This window comes from Triticum aestivum, chromosome 7B, assembly GCF_018294505.1.
Source record: "Triticum aestivum cultivar Chinese Spring chromosome 7B, IWGSC CS RefSeq v2.1, whole genome shotgun sequence".
Lineage (NCBI taxonomy): Eukaryota > Viridiplantae > Streptophyta > Magnoliopsida > Poales > Poaceae > Triticum > Triticum aestivum.
The window spans coordinates 721,861,933-721,884,177 of NC_057813.1; the positions used below are offsets into that span (position 1 = coordinate 721,861,933).

The following is a 22,245-nucleotide window of genomic DNA, read 5'->3' on the forward strand; positions in this document are numbered from 1 at the left end:
CTGGCCGCCCCTCGTCACCACCCCGAGCACACCCCGCCGCCACAGAACACCGCCGGCACCCCACGCCAGGAGCAGAGCCCACCCTGCCGCCAAGGAGGCCCAGGGCGCCGCCGAGCCGCCCAGATGCCGCGGCGCCCCGGTCCAGCAGCGCGCCTCCACGCAGGGACGCCGGCCCGCGCCAGGGAGAGACGAGGCCCCGCCGCCGCCAGCACCTACCGGGCTTTGCCCGGCGGCGGCAAGGGGAAGGAGGGGGAGGAGGAGGCCTAGAGGCCGGCGGCAGGTGAGTCCCTTCGGTCGCTCGCGGGAGCGACGCGAGGGGAAGGGGGCGACTGAAGTGACCCCAATATTATAAAGTCTAATTTGGACTCATGCTTCTAGAATGGTTGGATTTTCTTCGGATTCACAAGCTCAAGGTCCGGGCTGATTTACCGGAAATCAATCTGCTTCATCTTTTTTAGGTCCCTATAATATTAGTTTTGTAACTAAAATTTTGGCACTCCTATTTAACTTTCAAGAATTAGTGTGACAACAAATTATAGAATGACATAATTGAAGAGAGGAAGATTAGGGGAGAGCGAACGAATCTGCTCCATGCTGAAGTACTTTGCAGTTTTGAGCAGGGAATCCTACTCCCGTGCGAATGGCATCAGGAAAAGGTGGACTCCCTTCTCCTTCTCCACCCAGCACTATCGGTCGGACCTGAACAGCGCCGTCGTGCGGGTAACAGTGGAGGGTGTCAGATCAAGGTGGCGAGGCATCCGTACACGGCGTGATCAGTTCCATGATGGATAGGAATTGGGAACGTCAAGGTCAGGCTGGGGTACAAAAAATAATGGGCTCGTCTATCTTCAGTTGGGCCTTGCTTGACTGGCCCATCTCCAAGCGAATCATTTCTTTCCTCTTCTCTCGGGGAGCTCCTAGTTGGGGCTGCATGCGCCAGTTTCCTAAGCTGACGCCCACGCACCATCGCCCGTGGGCCAGCCCATTTAGGCGAGTGCTCGCTGGTTGTTCCGTCGATCGATACACTGATCGATTTATCGGTCGCAACCCCGGAAAAACTAGTCAACCGTTGATTCATATAAAAATCTGAAAAGATTCGCCAAAAAAGAAAAGTTTTATGAGTTTAAAAATATGCACGGACTTTTAACAACATTTAACAAATTTAAAAAAGTTCACTGCATTTGAAAAAAATCATACTATTTGAAAAAAGTTCATCGAAGTCAAAAGATTCATAGATTTTGAAAAAAGCCCATCAATTTTGAAAAAAGTACATCGAATTTGAATAAAGTTCGATGAATATAAATTAAAGTTCAACAAATTTTTAAAAAAATTCATTGATTTTCGAAAATTCCAATGAATTTTAAAAATTTCATTGAATTAGAGAAAAGTTTGTCAAATTTGAAAAATAAGTTCATAGATTTTGAAAAAAGTTCATCAAATGTTGAAAAATGTTCATAAATTTTGATAAAAAACTCATCAATTTTGGAAAAAAATTCATGGATTGTTGTAAAAAACGTTCATTGATTTTGACGAAAAATTTCATCGATTTACAATCGCGCAATTGAGAAAAAGAAAAAAGAACAGAAAAAGAAAAAGAGATGCGGACTAGGGAAAGAACAAAAAGGACAGAAGTAGTTTCTTTCCATAAGTTAGCGATGGCCCTAGTGGTCTAGAGTATGATTCCTGGGCGCGCGCACCATTTTTATACTCCCTTGGTATTTTAGAGTATAGATTCACTCCCTTAATATTTTAGAGTATAGATTCACTCATTTTGCTCCGTATGTGGTTCATAGTGAAATCTCTTTAAAGACTTATATTTAAGAACGGAGGGAGTACTTTAGAACGAAGTCCCAAATAGGAAAGCAATAGCCTCCCTCGTTATGCTCATCGATTAGACTATCTGGAAGGGGAATGCCCGCGTCTTCTGGACACAAGTCTACTCCTCCGCCGGTTCTCCTCACAATACAACCCTTTAACGGTCACGGTATGGGCGCCTCCTCACGGTGTCCACGTCGACAGGAAAGGACAAACGGGAGCAGAAAAAAAAGTAAACAATGCAACGGATCAACACACCATCGTTTCCTTCCCTGCGAAGGCAACTCCCCTGTCAAATCGCCTTCTCCTCCCTCCTTCCCTCATCCCTGCGCCGCCACCTCCGCCACTTCTCCTCTCCCCTAGCCAAGCTCGAGCCCTCCGCCGTCCCCTCCTCCTTGAGCACCTCTCCCTTCCTCTAAAGAAGGAACACGGGCCCGCCGCTACACCTGAGCCGCCAGAAGGTCGTCGGGTGGAGGTGTCCCAGGTCTTGAAGCCTCCGGAGTCGTTGTCGCTGTATGGAGATGGGTCGGCAGAGGATGACGGTGTTGGGGTCAGGAGGGCAAAGGCGCCGCCGACGCTGATGTGGAGGTTGAGGCCTCTCCCGCCGTTGTCTCCTTTTCGAGGCTGTCCGACTTGGCCGACGGCCTCGACTAGGTGCTCATGGCTGCTGGCGCACTCGCTACCGCCGCCCACGGCGCATCACTCGTCATCGGCCTGCACTATTTCAGGAGGTCCTTCAATTTGGTCGACACTGAACTGGTTCAGTGTGTTCTCCACAGCCTGCTCCTCGACTAATTTATGCAGGTAAACCGATGCTTCACATGCTCTTCTCTTAATCATGATATTTATTGCCTGAGACACCCCAAGGTCAATTCAGCAACAAATGTCTTTAGGTTCCAGTTTATTCCTACAAATTGAAGTGGTAAAGACCGTTTCCTGCGCGCGTGTTCCACTACTGTCCTATATATACAGCGAGCAGGGAAACCACCGAATCATACAGAGCAAAGCACACAATAGTACAAGACCGGCAGGCGGCAGCAACAAGGCCTCCACATACAAGCTCTCTTGTTGCAATCTCTCTTGATTATTCTGGCCCATCATCAAACTTGATTAGCGACAGAGAAACAACTTGTCAGATACAAGATCAACATATGGTTGCCAATGTATGTTTGTCTAACTTTTTCCAGGGTGTTCTTCTCTATGGGGAAGCCATTATTATCAAGGGCTATGGCCAGTAACATTCATGCTAACTTTTTGGGTTTTCACTTGATTGACGGTACTTCGTATTTTCATTCTGTCAGTATTACATTACACTGACGTGTTGTCTAAAAATCAGATTGTGTCAAGTCCTATAATTGACAAATACATCGGAGAAATTGCTCATTTAATCAGAGAAATGTTTGGCTATGCACGTGATCACCAAGTAAGTTTTGCCCCGGCTCTTTTTTTTGCAAAGCTAATTGGTCTTAAACTTAATTCCCTTATTATTTGTTAGAAACGCATGTCGGCAGATAGTTATGCATCCCCTGACGCTGAGATGCAAGCTGCGACTTGATAGTTCCCGTGACTCAGATATCATGTCATCGAACTGTATTCCGGTTCAACGCTATAAAATTTTAAGCTTTAGATCTCAGTATCAGTTTTTCCTGAGAAAAAGAAATCAAACTGATCTCAATATAAGTAGAAGTGCATTTCTGAGATCTTTTAGCTTATATCACCATTTAGTTTATTTACCCTGCTCATAGATTTTGTTTCATTTTCATCAAATTTTTATTTCTAGCGATGCATTATCTTCATGGATGAAATCGATGCAATTGGTGAGAGAAGATTTAGTGAGGGAACCTGTGACGTCCGTGAGATCCAGCGGACACTCATGGAGCTTCTTAATCATTTAGATGGATTTGATGAGCTTGGCAAGGTAAACTATCATCATCAAGTTTTTTCTCTCTAGAGGCCTTTATGCCATATATGCAAAGGAATGGATTCAATCGAAGTAATTTGCTTGCCTGTATGTGTGTGTGTGCGCGCGCGCGTGTGCGTGTGTGCGTGTGTGCGTGTGTGTGTGTGTGTGTGTGTGTGTGTGTGTGATATGCACTCCAGCTTTCCTGGCTTTCGTGGAAAGTATATGTGTTTATACATGAATTTTGTAGATTAAATTTGTTGCTCATCTTTGCTTCATTGCTTCTATGAATTTTCTAGATGTGGATTCACGTAACATTTTATTTAACTCCTTTTTGTAACATTACACATTTTTGCTCTCGGGGGAAAGTATAGGTGTTTCGACATGAATTTTGTGCATAATTTTTTTTTCATCTTTGCTTGATTGCTTCTATGGATTTTTTGGATGCGGATTCGAGTAACATTTTATTTAACTTGCTTTTTTAACACTACACATTTTTAGAAGGAAAAAAATTGAGGACTGTAGGTTTTGTTTTGTCTGATTGTTGACATGCCAACGGAATTGCCTCATTGTTTGATAGACTTGAATACTTATGATTTCTTTCTTACTGGGCTTGTTTTATTTTATTTTGGGAAAAACCCATGACTTTATCCTAACCCGATACATCGTGATCACTAATGCCGAGAAGGGTTCATCGTCCCAATCAAGGTGAGTAAAATTAACCGCCTCTTTTGGTGCTGATGCAACTAGGAATGGTGTTACTTGTGGCTTGAGTGGCTTCAGTTCAGTGGGTAACACAACTTATTTGCACTTCCTGGAAATATAATTATCATTTGTTATTTTGCTATGTATTAGCTGTGACTTGACTGATTCGAGGTCAGGAACATGATTAGCCTGATGTATTATGCATGACCATTGGAAGACATTGTTTTCCATGATATAATTAGTGTGATGGTGCAGTTACCCCAATTGATCGGATGCCACAATGCCCTCTATCTTTTTGAGTGCTTTTGGTTGATTTCTTCAAGCAGTGCAAGCTAGAGTGTGAGCTTTGCCTATGCCCTTAGTAGCTTACAAAAGTTCACCTTACTTCACTTTCCTGTTACTATATTGGCATCTATTCATGAAGCATGGTCATTTCCTTATAAGTATAAATTTTTGCAATCAGCACATGAGTCATCCAATTTGTTTTACAACCCGAGGTTCACATTAGTTGTTTCTCTTCATGACTCAGCTTTATTGGTGTCACTCTCAGCTCGATGGTCATGAATCAAATGTGACTTCCTATCTAATTACATTTAACTTCAACAATTGCTTGTTTTAACCATTGCTCATTATTCAGATTGTCTTTGATGGGTGAGTTTTGGCTACGTACACAACATCGCACTCAGAATTTGAGCGGCGCTAATAGAACTGTTGAGTGCTCGATCTGATTCTTTAAAGAATCAAAGCATTCAAATTCTTGTTTTAATGCTTTAGAATATGAATACCTTTAAAAAAATTATCATGCATTTGTAATTTTGTAACTCATGTTGATCAGTAATTCTTGTAGTTGTGTAAATTTTGCACAATCATAAGTCCTTTAGAATGCTAAAACCTGACACCTATGCTTCAATAGTTTCCTGAACTGAACTTCTGTAAAATACATAAACCAAAGAGTACTCTTAGATATTTAGTTTAGGTTAAATTTGCGCAGAGTGATTAAGAATATTGGCTTGCAATAATAATCAAAATGGACCAGTTTGGCGTGCAGTAATAATCATAACGGTAAATGGTATGTTCTTTTATTGCTACTCTCACTTTCCATGTGCATGCTAGGTATGTTTCCTTTCACTAGGCAATTGTACTTTGTTCTGGGTTGCATCAACTTGCATCAGTCGCTGCTCCTCGGTGTGTGCAAGGGGAAGTGCAGAAGTAGTGGGGAGTGTAGCTGACTAAAATCCATGTAGCATTTGTGTTGGGTACATCAAGATGAACATCATGCTGATTCTGATGTGAAAATGGATGACGCCAGGCCTATAGAGTACTCATAAAGATGTTCTGTTTTATTTGGTTCCTTAGTCATGGCCTCATGAAGTCCCTTTCTTCAGCCAAACTGAAGCACTTGGTGTTGGCCTGTCTTTGCTTTTGGATTAACTGTAATATATCCTCATTAGATGTATCACTACTTGTGATGGTTCTGAACTCAAATAGTACAGTATATGTACTTTGATTGATGTGCTACCAATAGATCCTAATGAACTCAAATAAGTGAAATTGATGGCCAAACTTGACAACTAAAAGTGTCCAGACAAGATAAGTGCGCACATGCCCGCTCAGGTGGCGCCCCAGCCTCTAGTGATCAAGAATGATGCCTTGGTTTGGATGACCGTCGGTGCCAAGAACCCAGGAAAGCTAATTTTGGATGACCGTCGGTGCCAAGTACGAACTGAAGCCATAATATATCATCAGACTGAAACTGACACTATCTCCACCCGCAAACCTGTGCTAATTAATTCTCCATCCATAGAATTCGACAGCATCTCTTTCTTTACATTCACAACTGCAAAGAAAGATCACACATCCATCCACAACTACCTGCATGCAACACCATGCCACCATACCAACAACATGCATGGTTCACCCATATCATCTCCAAGCCTAGTAGTAGTAGTAGTAGATCCAAGGTCGGGTTGGTTCGACGCCAACACAAAAGACAACATGCAGTACGTTCCATGGTTTCCAGCGACATCAAAGGACCGACTAACACACGACAGGTAGAGTAGTTCCAGGTGCTACTTATTTAGATCGATAGATATAGATAGACACAGGCACATAGCGAAGACACAGTTCACCACTACCCCCAGCAGCAAGCGGATCAGCAGAAGAACATGGAGGTCCTCACATTCTTGTGCAGTTCCGGCACCGGGATGCTGCCCGCCGACGTGTGCCCCCCTCCCTGGCTCGACGACGCGGCCGACATGTCTTCAAACTTCACGAATGCGCCTACCTGTGCAGCCGCCAGATGCGCGTACATGATCGGAGCAACTGCAAGCCATCCCAAGCAAAAACACAACAAAACATAAGGAACAATGCTCATTATTTGCCAAGCAAAGACAATGAGGAACAATGCTCATTATTTGCCAAGCAAAGACAATGAGTCGCACATACCGACTGATATCGCTGTTGTGCTCCTCTGGTACCTGAAAAGGTCACAGCAACAGGGTTCAGGCATAGCTTGGCAACAGTTTTCTTTTATCAAGAATGGTACAAATTTCTCAAGCTGTAACCCTAGACTGCCTGTCTACGTACACGTATGAAAGTGAATGCACAAATTCCTGAAGCTCATCCGCGGAGAAGCCGATCTCATCATGCAGAACATGGTAATGTGTTGGCCTCGACGTGCCCTAGCACACACAGCAAACACAAACTTAAATACGACCATCACCGGGCATACTGGTACGTGGTGGTAGTAACAAAAAAACAGAGCAGAAAGCAGAGATTACTTACGATCATCCCAGCATGTGCGCACATGTAGAAGTCGAAATTCTTGGGATGGCAGACCTCTTTATCCACGACGGTCCCTACAGAATGATGACATGAACGCTTGCTTTTACTATCATTTCAAAGGAAATTGCAAGTTTATGTGATAGGCGATGTTTCGCTCTAGAAAAATAGTAGGAAATAAAGTTTACCAGGAGGAACATTATTTGGGGATTCAGTCCGGAACTTGCAGGCCTGCATTGATTAAAAGTAAATGAAATAACACTGTCCAATGCGGGGTAATTACTTGTACATCACACAAATACACTACCTCGATGATCTGCTCCAGCTCAATGTTGATGACCTGAGTAAACTGGCTTTCGCTAACTCCATCCCTAGAATTAGCACAAGTTATACAAGTTGGTGGTTAAGACATCATCAACTATCCATTTTTCAGTACTCCCTCCTTCCATCTATATAGGGCCTAATGCGTTTTTCAAGCAATAATATATGACATGCAACTTACACAAAGCACACCCTCTTACAGAAATGTAAGGAAAGGCTGCGTACTATAGACCCAAAGTGGTCGGACCCTTCCCTGGACCCTGCGCAAGCGGGAGCTACATGCACCAGGTTGCTTTCAACTTACACAAAGCACACCGTTAAATTCATGTGTGAAAGGAGCTTTCAATTATATAATTTTCACATTGTGCATGTCATGTACTATTAATCTTGTCAATAGTCGAAGGCGGCCTTAAAAAACGCATTAGGCCCTATATAGATGGAAGGAAGGAGTAGACAAAATTTCTGGAACTACAAAATTTACTGGTATTACCAAATACTCCTTCCGTCCCATAATATAAGAACGTTTTTTACACTAGTGTAGTGTTAAAAACGTTCTTATATTTTGGGACAGAGGGAGTAGTAATTTCCGAACTTAGTACCTGAAAATAATAATTTGCTCTGGTTTTCGATTACCAGAACTACTGTAGAAGTCGATAAGCGATTCCCTGGAAGTGGCATTTTTGAAAGTGTGCAATAAAGTATAACATACATACAAGGACATGCACACATAGTATTATTCACAATAAACTGAACACAAGATTGGATCATATGTCATGTCTTACCGAATGAGGCCATCATCTTTCTTTCCTCGTGGTTCAAACAAGGAGGACATCATTTCTAGTTTGGGTGACTGAGTGTGCACTGTTGCTCTGTACTTAGAGATGAGAGGCCACTGGCGAGAATTAACCACCTAAAGAAAATGCAAAGCCATACTTACCAGTACAGTCAAAAAAACACTTAACAAATTTGCAATCATTCAAGTGACATCTGAGCTATTATTCTGAGATTAAAACTGTATCCCTCTTACCTGAAAATAATTTCCGAACTTAGTACCTGAAAATAATAATTCTCTGGTTTTCGATTCCCAGAACTAGTGTAGAAGTCGATAAGCGATTCCCTGGAAGTCCCAAGTGCAATGGTATTTATTCCATTAGGAAAGTGTGCAATAAAGTATAACATACATACAAGGACATGCACACATGGTATTATTCACAATAAACTGAACTCAAGATTGGACCATATGCCACGTCTTACCGAATGAGACCATCATCCTTTCCCCATGGTTTAAATAAGGAGGACATCATTTCTAGTTTGGGTGATTGAGTGTGCACTGTTGCTCTGTACTTAGAGATGAGAGGCCACTCGCGAGAATTAACCACCTAGAGGAAATCCAAAGCCATACTTACAAGTGCAGTCATAGAAACATTTACAAAATTGCAATCATGCAGATGATATCTGAGCTACTATTCAGAGATAAAAAATGTATCCCCCATACATACCGCAGCGGTGGAAGGCCTATCAGATTGCCCAGGCTGACCATGTGACACATTCATGCCCAAGATGATAGTAGGCAGCTTCCCCACAATGGGTAGTACTGCAGGTGCAGGGGATAGTTCACATTGCAGCAATGTGTTGAGACCACCAAGCTGGGTACCAAAGACAACAGCCATTAGCGTATACAGCAGTCAACAAATACAGTAAAAGGAAAACAGTGTCATGTCAACAAACTTTAGCATTTATCTTCAATAACACATTAATCAGGTACTGATCATTGACTTTTCTTGGAGGAGCTAGACATTGTGTGAAGATGCCGCATTCAGCAAGACACTTCCTCTTCCAAGGCCCTGGTTGAAAAAAAATATAAATTATTTATTCTGCAACAGATAATCAGGTAACAAATAACGACAACCGAAAACATGAACCAACCATAAATTTCACAGTTTTTTCTGTCAGGAAGAAGGCACAGGAGGAACTTGGGGTCTCCAGGTGGATTGGAATTTATCTTAGCAAACATCTCGTCCACTCTACGTGACGCAGGAGCTCTTCTTGCCGACGGGCTCTCTTCAATTACATCACAATAAGGGTATTCTATTTTCTGCAAATAAATGAGGTTCAGCAACAGAAAATAATAACAGTTATAGATGTTGTAGAAAAAGTAGAACATACAATCCCCATTTCAGTTGCAATCCTTATAAGGTCTCGGACAAGACCATGAACATCACACTCTGCAGAGAAATTGACAACTGCCCATTTGTTGACAGAACATGTCTGAATCAGCCTCTGAAACAAAAAGAATCAGCAAACTGACAGAAGGTTCTTTGAAGATGATGAAGAAGTAATAAAGACATGTCATTAAAAGAAAATATGCTGACCTTTTTTGAAAGATTCCACCTTCCGTTGCGTGGGAAGAATTCTTCACCGTTACCGGCTTTCAGCTATATGATAGAAGACTTACTTAGATACATTCAGAAGAACATCGAGCACGAGCATGAAAAACTAAGTTTGAAGAGTTCTCACTAACCTTGGGTGCTGGCAGGACCCTCCCTTCAATTTGAGTAAAATGTCGGGCAATGGAAATGTCACATGCCTTCAGCATGGGGTCAGACTCATAATTGCTACGTTTAAGTGCCTTGCATTTAGGGTGGCATGAACTATCAGATAAGTGCCATATTACTAAAAACAGCAAGCCAAAATTTAGATGAAAACTCACATCGTTAAGTATTGACATTCTTTCATGAGGCTTTTGTCTGGACTTCTCCACAAGTGAGGACCTCTGCAGAATAGACAGATCTTTGGTGTATCTTTGCAGAGGAACGAGCTCGCAGAGCTGGCCATACAAAAAGTTCACGCCAGGACTTCAGATCATGGATGAAATTTCAGAAGGCGAAAAGATAAAGGTCTAAAATAACGAACTGAAACAAACCTCCAGAGGGAAGTACGTAGGACGATTTCGCCTCCCAGCGTTGATACAGGGAAGATCGGAATAGCGCAGTCCTATGCCTCTATTATGTACAAAGTATTCATAGACTTTTATTTCAACAGTATTAGTGTCTCCATTGTCACCATCCCTGCGCCTCAATGGAAACCTAGTTAAACATGCAAAACACAAAGCAATCAATAAATAGCAGCAAAGTGCAGGGAATAGACCAATTTAGAAACAGTAGAACACCTTCCCAAATTATTAATTTAAACACTGGTAAAAAAGAATAAAATGGCAAGAAGGAACTCTGTCTCACGTCTGTTCGTTGCTTTTTTTCTCACTCAAACCAAAAATCTTGAACTCTGAATTAGAAAGAGTGGTTTTTATCCTCAAGTTCTTGAGAGCACGCTTGGCCTGTGAGGCAAACATCCAAATTAGAATTATTGAAAGTAAATATGGTCGGCCGACTGTTCATTCAATATTATCAACAACATCAAAGATACAACTTACCTTTGACCAGTCAATTCTGTTAGGGTGATCAACCATCTGGTTTGCAAGAAGAAAATCAATAACAGGACCAGGTTTAACTAGCATGGTAGTCGAAACATCTGCAGGTTAAAGTAAGTTTGATATGACAATGTTAATTCAGATGGAGCCATTGTGAAATGAAAGACGGAGTTATACAACTATACAATAGGGTGAGATTCATACCGATGTTTAGGGAGAGTCCACTCTGCGTACCACGGAAACTTGAGTGAAATCCTCTGCACCCCACCACACCACCTTTCAAGTCAAGAAAATTACGAGGATTGTTGTGGAAAAATGACTGGCGGAGTAGAAGACAGCCCCTGTGGAAAGTCCAAAAAATTAACCATGGTCATGGCATGAAGGCATATCTCAAGCCTAAGCACAGAGTAATGCTTGTGGAGGCATCGGAACGAGACATTCATGAAGGTACATACTGTTTTGCAGAATGCTGCCTCAGTATGATATGAAGAACTCGAAGAGCCTCAAGAGAGTTCTCTGATTCTTGACCTCTAAGGGCCTGCGTGATTGCGGCCGTAGGGATTTTCGCCACAAAGCAAAGCTCCACTTTGAAAATCTTTGTCTGGTAGGACCTCTTTACTCTCTTCGTGTCACTACCTCCAGGACTGCTGCCACTATTACCTCCAGAACACCTACAACCAAGTAAGAATTGAGTTATACTAAACACCAAGCATGGTATATAACTATATACTAGACAGGGAGTAGAACTCACTTTCCCCTTCCGATGTCTTCCAACACTACAGTGAACTCATTGTAAAGAGGCTCAATTGTGAAGAGGCTCTTCTCACCATCATATGCAAATTCATTGTTCGCAAGCTCGGAACGGTACATATGCTGCAGTTTATCCAGCACCTTTCGCACTATCTCCTTTCCAACAACAGGCTGATCATCCCCATACTTCAGATTAACCTACCCATCATAGTACAACACAACACAAAATCAGCATGGGCATATGTAAATTGAAGTGTCACAAACAAGTACGCTCACATGGTAGTGGTGGAAAAAGTCATTTGAACTCCTCATGGAAACTTTGTAGTGGTTAGCAAGTAGCTGGATGGTCTGCCCTCTCTTCCCAAGCCCGGGCCTGGCCTTTGGGAGCCTCTTGGTCTTTGCAGGCTTGTTTGGAGGCAGTTCCTCAGCGACATCTTCTTCTGCTTTGATGGGCACCATGTCGGGGGGCAGAGCAGGTGGTGGTGGCAACTCCTCTGAGCCCCCATCACTCGGGTTCATCTTGGCTGAACAGACAGCTCTGTGGGAGTGCAAATGGTAAGAAATAGTAAGTAGTTGATCTAAAAAAAATGCAATGGTGAGTAGTACTCCCTCCGTCCGGAAATACTTGTCGGAGAAATGGATGTATTTAGACGTATTTTAGTTTTAGATACATCCATTTTTATCCATTTATGCGACAAGTAATTCCGGACGGAGGGAGTACAAAACAGGAAACAAATTGAAACCAGTTCCAGGATGACCAAGAAGCTCAATTTTTTTTTTTGAAAAGCCAAGAAGCTCAACTGCTTAGATGAAAGATAAAGGGCAGTATATGCTAATTGCTAATATATTGATTGTATTGATTTTAGGAATAAGAATTACTGCAATGATGAAATGGTCTAGATATGAAGAAGATTTACACTCTAGCTTTATAAAGAGTTATATCCTATATTTATTCTTCACTAGGAGATCCTGTATATATAAAAAAAACATTGTGTGCATGTTTAGGAGCAGGGAAGTTTGTAAATAGTATGATGATATGATATTGCGATGACAAAAGAAATGGTATATATAAAGAAGATTTACTCTCCAGCTCCAAACTGAGTAATAAATTTTATCCTTCACTTCACTAGATTGTTAGGATATACAAGTAGGTTTGAGACAAGCAGTATAAGTAAAACAGAGATTGCAGAGTCCTATTACATATGAGCCCCACAAAAAATGCATCGCTACAATATGTAGAGCATGTTCCTCCTCCCTTATTTTGAAGGATTAATTCCTGGGGAGAGGAGAAAATGAGACGAGATTGCCGGCTGTAAAATGAAAGGACATTCACATTGAACCCTAGAACTGAAAATTAGAATGGAAGGGGAACAAAAATATTGCTTGAAGACAAAACAAACCCCAGGCAAGAACAAATATCTCCCTTGGGAAAACCCCCCAAGAATAACCTCTGGGTATTTACTTATTTTGGTCATCCATGGAAGAAATCGCCTCTGCGACGACATATTTCGTAACTTGAACAAACTAAAGCTAGTACTATGTGTTTTGTGCTTCACAAGATTTTCTTTATATATAGCTCTGCCTAATAAGAATCTTAGTTAAGAGACCTTGTACCATAGATCAGAAATATTAATATAAATGGACGGATACTAGAAAGAAAGATGTTTTTTGTTTTTGCGGGTAGAAAGAAAGATGATTTGTTGGCAGAGACTGATTGTCAGCGGTAGTAAAAATAAGAGAGAGCAAAACTGTTTCAAGAATGCATTTTTTTTTGAGAAATCTCGCCACTTTATTAAATGATAGCAATGCTCATAGGCACACGAAAACCAAAGACCCAAAAAAAAAGTAAAATGTTGGCAAACCGAAAACCCTAAGACGGCCCTGCCTGAGATTATGAATCTCCCCTGAACAGAAGAGAAACCTAGGCCGGAACGATTGGGGGCGGACATGCATGCAGATTAAAGAGGGGGAAGATTTACTAATAAGCTCCCGGCAAAAAAAAAAGAAGAAAAACCCAGGAATCTAGATGGAAAATGGCGATGAGATTAGGGAGGCGACGGAAGACGGGTGGCTCACCGGCGGAGGCGGGAGCGGCGGGTCCGGTCGTCTTCTCCGCTGGTCAGGTCTCCTCCGTTCGTCCCCAAGTTGGGGTTTTTTAGAGAGAGTGAGGGGGGAGGTCAGAGGAAGTAGGGCAGAGCTTCTTCGAGAAGCCGAGCACTTATTGGAAGGGCGGCTGCTCTGCTCTCTTGCGTGGGAACACAAGAGAAGAGAAGGGTCACATCACGTCAGGGGGCTTTTTGACTTCGGCGGTTCAGCTCGTCTATTCCAGTAAATTTCTTTTTTGCAATACACGATCTGCCATGCAGGTGTGCATGCGAGCGACGGCCGCGTGTCTTTTTTTTTTTCTGGACTTTATTATCCGTGTATATGCGTGTATTTCACTACGCTCCAAGATTCGTGTACGTGTATTTCGCATTTTCTACCTCTACGCTCCGCTGCTAAAAGATCCGTATGCTCCAGCAACGGCACATGAATAGACTTTTTTTTCCTTCCAACATTATTTTCCCTACCACTCACAACAATATTAGCTTTGGACCAAATGAGATTTCTAGCCATGTCCGTATTAAGCACATATTTTACCAATATTTTTAAACGGTACCAACCAATGTTTGTGGTTTTATTTGTGCAATGGATGCCTACGTACTTTGATTACCCTGATATGGAAGTCCGTTGGTGCTCCCGGGAGCGCGCGCTCCCGCACGTGCAAATACTTTTTAAATGCCAAAAAAGTGCTAGCAAAAATTCTGTGTGTTCTTTGTCACATCCAAATACTACATACAAATCTGTAAGAAAAAAAGATTAAACATTTTGACTTGTGCAAAAATAAAAAAGGCAAATGCTACCCCAAAATGTCACACTAAATTTGTTCTTTTCACCAGCAAAACACCGCCGCTCCGTTTCAGATGAAATTTTTCAAGGATGCTTGCGACACTAACACGAACATCTAAAAAAATCAGAATTTTTTTTGAAACAATTACTATATATTTTTGTTTACTATTCACACAGGAGCGGGTGCTCCTGGGAGCCAAAAGGCCATTCTCGTAATAATGTGCTTTCTTATCTACTTCGTAAAATGCAAATTTGCCTTCTTCTCAGCAAAAAAATTGTCTTGCCTTTTGTTGAGAATGAGAATTATGTGTCTTGTTTCTGTATGCTTCCTTCTGTCTATGCTTATGTGCTCGCTATTGGGAAACGTAGCATGCAATTTTAAAAAAATTCCTAAGATCATGCAAGATCTATCTAGGAGATACATAGCAACGAGAGGGGGAGAGTGTGTCCACGTACCAAAGCGGAAGCGTTAGTTTAACGCGGTTGATGTAGTCGAACGTCTTCGCGATCCAACCGATCAAGTACCGAACGTACGGCACCTCCGAGTTCAGCACACGTTCAGCTCGATGACGTCCCTCGAACTCTTGATCCAGCAAAGTGTCGAGGGAGAGTTTCGTCAGCACGACGGCATGATGACAGCGACGGTGAAGTGATCCGAGCAGGGCTTCGCCTAAGCACTACGACAATATGATCGGAGGAGTAAACGGTGGAGGGGGGCACCGCACACGCTAAGAAACAATTGATGTGCCTAGAGGTGCCCCCACCCCCGTATATAAAGGAGGAGAGGGGAGGAGGCCTGCCTAGGGGCGCGCCAAGTGGGGGGAATCCCACTTGGACTCCTAGTCCTATTCGGCCCCCCTTCCTTCTATTGAAGGGGGGAAGAGGGAAGGAGAGGAAGAGGGAGAAGGAAAGGGGGGCCGCGCCCCCTCCCCTTGTCCAATTCGGACTCCCATGGGGGGGCACCCCCTTGTGGGCTGCCCTTCCTCTCCCCTATGGCCCATGTGGCCCATTACTTCCCACGGGGTGTTCCGTAACCTCTCGGTACTCCGATAAATACCTGAAACACTTCGGAACCATTCCCGTGTCTGAATACTATCGTCCAATATATCAATCTTTACCTCTTGACCATTTAGAGACTCCTCGTCATGTCCGTGATCTCATCCGGGACTCCGAACAATCTTCGGTCACCAAAACACATAACTCATAATACAAATTGTCATCGAACGTTAAGCATGCGGACCGTACGGGTTTGAGAACTATGTAGACATGACCGAGACACATCTCCGGTCAATAACCAACAGGGGAACCTGGATGCTTATATTGGTTCCTACATGTTCTACGAAGATCTTTATCGGTCAAACCGTAATGACAACATACGTCATTCCCTTTGTCATCAGTATGTTACTTGCCCGAGATTCAATCGTCGGTATCTTCATACCTAGTTCAATCTCATTACCGGCACGTATCTTTACTCGTTCCGTAGTGCATCATCATGCAACTAACTCATTAGTCACATTTCTTGCAAGGCTTATCATGATGTGCATTACCGAGAGAGCCCAGAGATACCTCTCCGATACTCGGAGTGACAAATCCTAATCTCGATCTATGCCAACCCAACAAACACATTCGGATGCACCTGTAGAGCATCTTTGTAGTCACCTAGTTACGTTGTGACGTTTGATAGCACACAAGGTGTTCCTCCGGTATTCGGGAATTGCATAATCCCATAGTCAAAGGAATATGTATAAGTCATGAAGAAAACAATAGCAATAAAACTTAATGATCATTATGCTAAGCTAACAGATGGGTCTTGTCCATCACATCATTCTCCTAATGATGTGATTCCGTTCATCAAATGACAACACATGTCTATGGTTAGGAAACTTAACCATCTTTGATTAACGAGCTAGTCTAGTAGAGGCATACTAGGGACACTCTGTTTTGTCTATGTATTCACACATGTACTAAGTTTTCAGTTAATACAATTCTAGCATGAATAATAAACATTTAACATGATATAAGGAAATATAAATAACAACTTTATTATTGCCTCTAGGGCGTATTTTCTTCAGTCTCCCACTTGCACTAGAGTCAATAATCTATATTACATAGTAATGATTCTAACACCCATGGAGTCTTGGTGATGATCATGTTTTGCTTGTGGAAGAGGCTTAGTCAACGGGTCTGCAACATTCAGATCTGTATGTATTTTGCAAATCTCTATGTCTCCTTCCTTGACTTGATCGCGGATGGAATTGAAGCGTCTCTTGATGTGTTTGGATCTCTTGTGAAATCTGGATTCTTTCGCTAAGGCAATTGCTCCAGTATTGTCACAAAAGATTTTCATTGGACCCGATGCACTAGGTATTACATCTAGATCGGATATGAACTCCTTCATCCAGACTCCTTCATTTGCTGCTTCCGAAGCAGCTATGTACTCCGCTTCACACGTAGATCCCGCCGCGACTCTTTGCTTGGAACGACACCATCTGACAGCTCCACTATTCAATATAAATACGTATACGGTTTGTGACTTAGAGTCATCCGGATCAGTGTCAAAGCTATCATCAACGTAACCATTTACGGCGAGCTCTTTGTCACCTCCATAAACGAGAAACATATCCTTAGTCCTTTTCAGGTACTTTAGGATGTTCTTGACCGCTGTCCAGTGATCCACTCCTGGATTACTTTGGTACCTCCCTGCTAAACTTATAGCAAGGCACACATCAGGTCTGGTACACATCATTGCATACATGATAGAACCTATGGCTGAGGCATAGGGAATGACTTCCATTTTCTCTCTATCTTCTGCAGTGGTCGGGCATTGAGTCTGACTCAACTTCACACCTTGTAACACAGGAAACAACCCTTTCTTTGACTGATCCATTTTGAACTTCTTCAAAACTTTATCAAGGTATGTGCTTTGTGAAAGTCCAATTAAGCGTTTTGATCTATCTCTATAGATCTTGATGCCCAATATATAAGCAACTTCACCGAGGTCTTTCATTGAAAAATTCTTATTCAAGTATCCTATGCTATCCAGAAATTCTTACATCATTTCCAATCAACAATATGTCATCCACATATAATATTAGAAATGCTACAGAGCTCCCACTCACTTTCTTGTAAATACATGCTTCTCCGAAAGTCTGTATAAAACCATATACTTTGATCACACTATCAAAGCATATATTCCAACTCCAAGATGCTTGCACCAGTCCATAAATGGATCGCTGGAGCTTGCACACTTTGTTAGCACCTTTATGATCGAACAAACCTTCTGGTTGCATCATATACAACTCTTCTTTAAGAAATCCATTAAGCAATGCAGTTTTGACGTCCATTTGCCAGATTTCATAATCATAAAATGCGGCAATTGCTAAAATGATTCGAATAGGCTTAAGCATCGCTACCGGTGAGAAGGTCTCATCGTAGTCAACTCCTTGAACTTGTTGAAAACCTTTCACGACAAGTCAAGCTTTGTAGACAATAACATTATCGTCAGCGTCAGTCTTCTTCTTGAAGATCCATTTATTCTCTATGGCTTGCTGATCATCGGGCAAGTCAACCAAAGTCCACACTTTCTGTTCATACATGGATCCCATCTCAGATTTCATGGCCTCAAGCCATTTTGCGGAATCTGGGCTCATCATCGCTTCCTCATAGTTCGTAGGTTTGTCATGGTCAAGTAACATAACCTCCAGAACAGGATTACCATACCACTCTGGTGCGGAACATACTCTGATTGACCTATGAGGTTCTATAGAAACTTGATCTAAAGTTTCATGATCATCATCATTAACTTCCGCACTGATTGGCGTAGGCATCACGGGAACAGATTTATCTGATGAGCTACTTTCCAAATTGAGAGGAGGTACAATTACCTCATGAAGTTTTACTCTCCTCCCACTCACTTCTTTCGAGAGAAACTCATTCTCTAGAATGGATCTATTCTTAGCAACAAAGATCTTACCTTCGGATCTGTGATAGAAGGTGTACCCAACAGTTTCTTTTTGGGTACCCTATGAAGATGCACTTCTCCGATTTGGGTTCGAGCTTGTCAGGCTGAAACCTTTTCACATAAGCATCGCAACCCCAAACTTTAAGAAATGACAGCTTAGGTTTCTTGCCAAACCACAGTTTATACGGTGTCGTCTCAACGGATTTAGATGGTGCCATATTTGACGTGAATGTAGCTCTCTCTAATGCATAACCCCAACACGATAGTGGTAAATCAGTAAGAGACATCATAGATCGCACCATATCTAATTAAGTACGGTTACGACGTTCGGACACACCATTACGCTATCGTGTTCCAGGTGGCGTGAGTTGTGAAACTATTCCACATTGTTTTAAATGAAGGCCAAACTCGTAACTCAAATATCACCTCCGCGATCACATCGTAGAAACTTTATTTTCTTGTAACGATGATTCTCCACTTCACTCTAAATTTTTTTGAACTTTCCAAATGTTTCAGACTTGTGTTTCATTAAGTAGATATACCCATATCTGCTCAAATCATCTGTGAAGGTCAGAAAATAATGATACCTGCCGTAAGCCTCAACACTCATCGGACCGCATACATTGGTATGTGTTATCTTTTATATACTTAAAACGGTAGAAAAGGAATGAACGAGATTTAACTAGCAAAGAAGAATGGTTGAGATTTAATGAATGATCTATATAGATCTGTATGTCAAAGACAAAAAAAACAGACAAGGTTTAACTAGCAAAAAAAGGGCTGAGATTTAATGAATCTATACAGATCAGCAAGAGTCCGTGAAGGACTAGATGCACCAAACGCAACACATGTATGTCCCAAAAAGCACATGCATGCAGATTGGAAAAATAGTCCATGTAGAATTCAAATAGGCCAGCACTCTGCGCCGACGCACCAGCCGAAACTTTCGGCCGGTCGGCTAGCAGCCGTCCGATCTAAGCGAGGTGGGCCGCTGGATCTGTTCCTTCTCCTTCCTCCCGCACGGGTTAAAATCCCCCCATGTCTCTCTCTCTCTCTCTCTCTCTCTCCCAGCAGCGAGCACGCCCGCACCCTCTCGGCACCCTGCGCCACCATCCCCGCTCGCCGCGCTCGCCGTGGTCACCATCAAGCTCCACCCGGGCATCGGTTCCGGCCAAAAAACGAGGCGCAGCTGCAGCACATCCGACACAAAGGTTGTAGTCCCACGTACACTGCCGCCGTGCCTCGCCGGTCGAGGTTGCAGCTCGCTGGAGCCCGTTCCATCTCGCCGGCGACCGGTTGCAGCATCCGCCCCCTGCCCCCGTGCTGGATCTCGCCACCGGAATTCACAGAAACCCACCATCGGCATCTCGCCGTTCGTGAAAGAATTGATGTAGCAAAAACTGTGGACGGTAGTAGCAAAAATCCACATGGTTGAAGCTTTTTTTAATGCGGCATGAAGCTTTTCAATTCAACAGTTGAAGCTCCTTAATTTAATGGATGCAGCTTTTTTGTGATCGGTGCCCCAGCGATCAGTTTCTTCGTATTTTCAGTTGAAGCTTGTCCATCACCGGTTGTAGCTTTTTAGTCCACCGGTTGCAGCTTTTGTTGCGGGAGTGCGCCGGCGACCAACATCTTCTTTTGTCTTTTGAAACTTTTTCTGTTGCCGGTTGAAGCTATTTGGGTCATCGGTTGCAGCTTCTCTTGCTCGCGGCCATCAGGCGACAGCGCGGCCATGGCGATGAGCGCAGCCATGGAAACGGCGCAGCAGCATTGCCCCCGATGGGCGCATGAACAGCACAGGAAGCAGGAGCTGATGGCCGGCCTGGATCCATGGAGTTTCCTGCCTTGGCAATCGCGAGGAAGAAGGAGTGGATGGAAGCGTCGGGAAGAGGATAAGGTACACGTGTTGCCTTCCTGGTGGCTAGCGCCAGCGAGGCGAAAGCGACCGGCCCGAGCGTTCCGCCGGCGCACCGCGTGTAGACAATCCCATTCAAATAGGAGCCAACTTATGGGTCTGACTAGCACCCTCAAAAAAGAGTCCGAACAGAGTATTATAAAGAAAAAAATAGGAGTCCAGACAGAATACATGTGAACATCCTAAAAGAAAGCAAAGTCTGAGTAGAATACATGCACTGATCGGTTAAAAAAGAATACATGCATTGATGTAATCTGGGTATGATTTTAGTAGATAAATCAATCTGTACTTTTTTTCTGCCTTATTAGAAAAGCAAAAAAAAAACTTTCTCTCACCAGAATTTAAAATGAGAGATAGATTGGTACGCACTTAGCAAATATTGGGTCAAAGATATAAAAAAGTAGTTTTGTTTATAATGTGTATAATTAAACATACAGTCAATGCTTTAAAACTTCGATCAATAATATATATAAAAGTATATGGACTGGAGATGTAAGAACAACAATGTTGTAGTAGTTGCAAAATACTTTTAAGCCATATATCATTTAACTAATCTTTAATGTATTCTAAAAGAAAATCCTAGCTAAAATTATGAACAGAAAACTCCAAATAATAGGCATCAAATATTTTGGAACATGTGGAGGACAAGTACGCCATGATCAAAAAGCAGCACAACTCTAGGAGGACCAATGAATATGCCAATCGTCGTCTATACTTGATGAATTTAATTAGATCGATTCAATATTTATTTCTGGGTAGAAATGATGGAGATGAGAGAGTAATGCATCATGTAAAAGTTGCACAACTCTAGAGTACATATGAGTAATGCATTGAAGTATATTCAGTGACTTTGATTTGCAATAGTAATTATGTTGAAGGAGACCGATGGAGCGACCAGCTAACGAATCGAGTTGGATTTTATTTGCTAGAAGAAATGAGGGAGATGAAAGAACACAACAAAAGATGAAAGAGTAGAAAAGCCAACATAATTGTATAAATATGTTAGAATAAGACATATGCGCATATTCGCATGTACATGCTAAAATGCAGAAGCATAATACACAACATATCACCATAAACACACGCCATCATGCAGATCTAGGGAACTAAGATCAAAATGAGATATGTTATTAAGGAGCTAATTGGGCCCATGATCGGGGAGACGAAGAGAACAGCGAAAAGATAAGCCATCACATTCATTGGCTAGAATATGCTCTTCAAATTCTATAATGGGTCCTAATTATAATTACTGAGATTTAGAATGAATTTAATAGGTATACATGTGCTAGTGGGCAAATCAACTATGTTTGTAATCAATTCGAAGCAATATGCATCAATTTTTCAAGGCCCAAATTCACCTACTAATCAGTCGGATGTGTTTTTTACGTATCATGAGAATTAATCGTATTTACTTTGTATAGATTTTTAATAAGAAAATCCTTTTTCCAACTTCACTATTAATTTGATACGCCAATTTTGCATGCACCACACAACTGCCCTCGACCATATATTGTCCTTTCAACATGAATAAGATAATTTATTGCAGCAAGAAAAAATAAATTCAAAGTTTTTGCTACTCCAAATAGATGATAGTTTTCCTCGAGTAGTAAGGCCATAAAACGTTAATTATATATATGAAGATCATTTTTTCGAGATAAAAAATGTTGGTGACAAGATAGATGTCATGAAAAAAAGGAAGGTAGGAAGGTAAATACATATCATCACACAAACTTTATGTGTAAATTCAAAATCTAGCCGCGCAAATGCGCGAGTCTCCCAGC

The 22,245-nt window shown here is 42.2% G+C and overlaps 1 protein-coding gene across 1 annotated transcript; it reads right to left on the bottom strand.

Moving 5' to 3' along the window:
- Nucleotides 1-6,195: 6,195 nt before the first annotated feature.
- Nucleotides 6,196-13,931, bottom strand: LOC123158015 (protein argonaute 4B). Its single transcript, XM_044576167.1, has 23 exons — nucleotides 13,776-13,931; nucleotides 11,976-12,237; nucleotides 11,701-11,897; nucleotides 11,405-11,620; nucleotides 11,154-11,290; nucleotides 10,953-11,050; nucleotides 10,759-10,856; nucleotides 10,446-10,608; nucleotides 10,233-10,349; nucleotides 10,044-10,151; nucleotides 9,895-9,957; nucleotides 9,689-9,802; nucleotides 9,449-9,617; nucleotides 9,251-9,366; nucleotides 9,022-9,168; nucleotides 8,305-8,432; nucleotides 8,122-8,187; nucleotides 7,509-7,572; nucleotides 7,390-7,432; nucleotides 7,205-7,278; nucleotides 7,007-7,101; nucleotides 6,866-6,897; nucleotides 6,196-6,742 (listed from the first exon to the last, which is right to left on the bottom strand). Exons 2-23 carry the CDS (start codon nucleotides 12,216-12,218, stop codon nucleotides 6,573-6,575), a joined length of 2,658 nt encoding a protein of 885 aa, XP_044432102.1. The 5' UTR covers nucleotides 12,219-12,237; nucleotides 13,776-13,931; the 3' UTR covers nucleotides 6,196-6,572.
- Between the last annotated feature and the right edge of the window lie 8,314 nt (nucleotides 13,932-22,245).

Coding starts and splice junctions, on each gene's coding strand:
- LOC123158015 (XM_044576167.1), bottom strand. CDS start 12,218: ATGAACCCGAGTGATGGGGGCTCAGAGGAGTTGCCACCACCACCTGCT. Junction 9,618..9,688: donor TTGCAACTGAAATGGGGATT/GTATGTTCTACT, acceptor ATTTATTTGCAG/AAAATAGAATACCCTTATTG. Junction 6,743..6,865: donor CACAACAGCGATATCAGTCG/GTATGTGCGACT, acceptor GATGGCTTGCAG/TTGCTCCGATCATGTACGCG.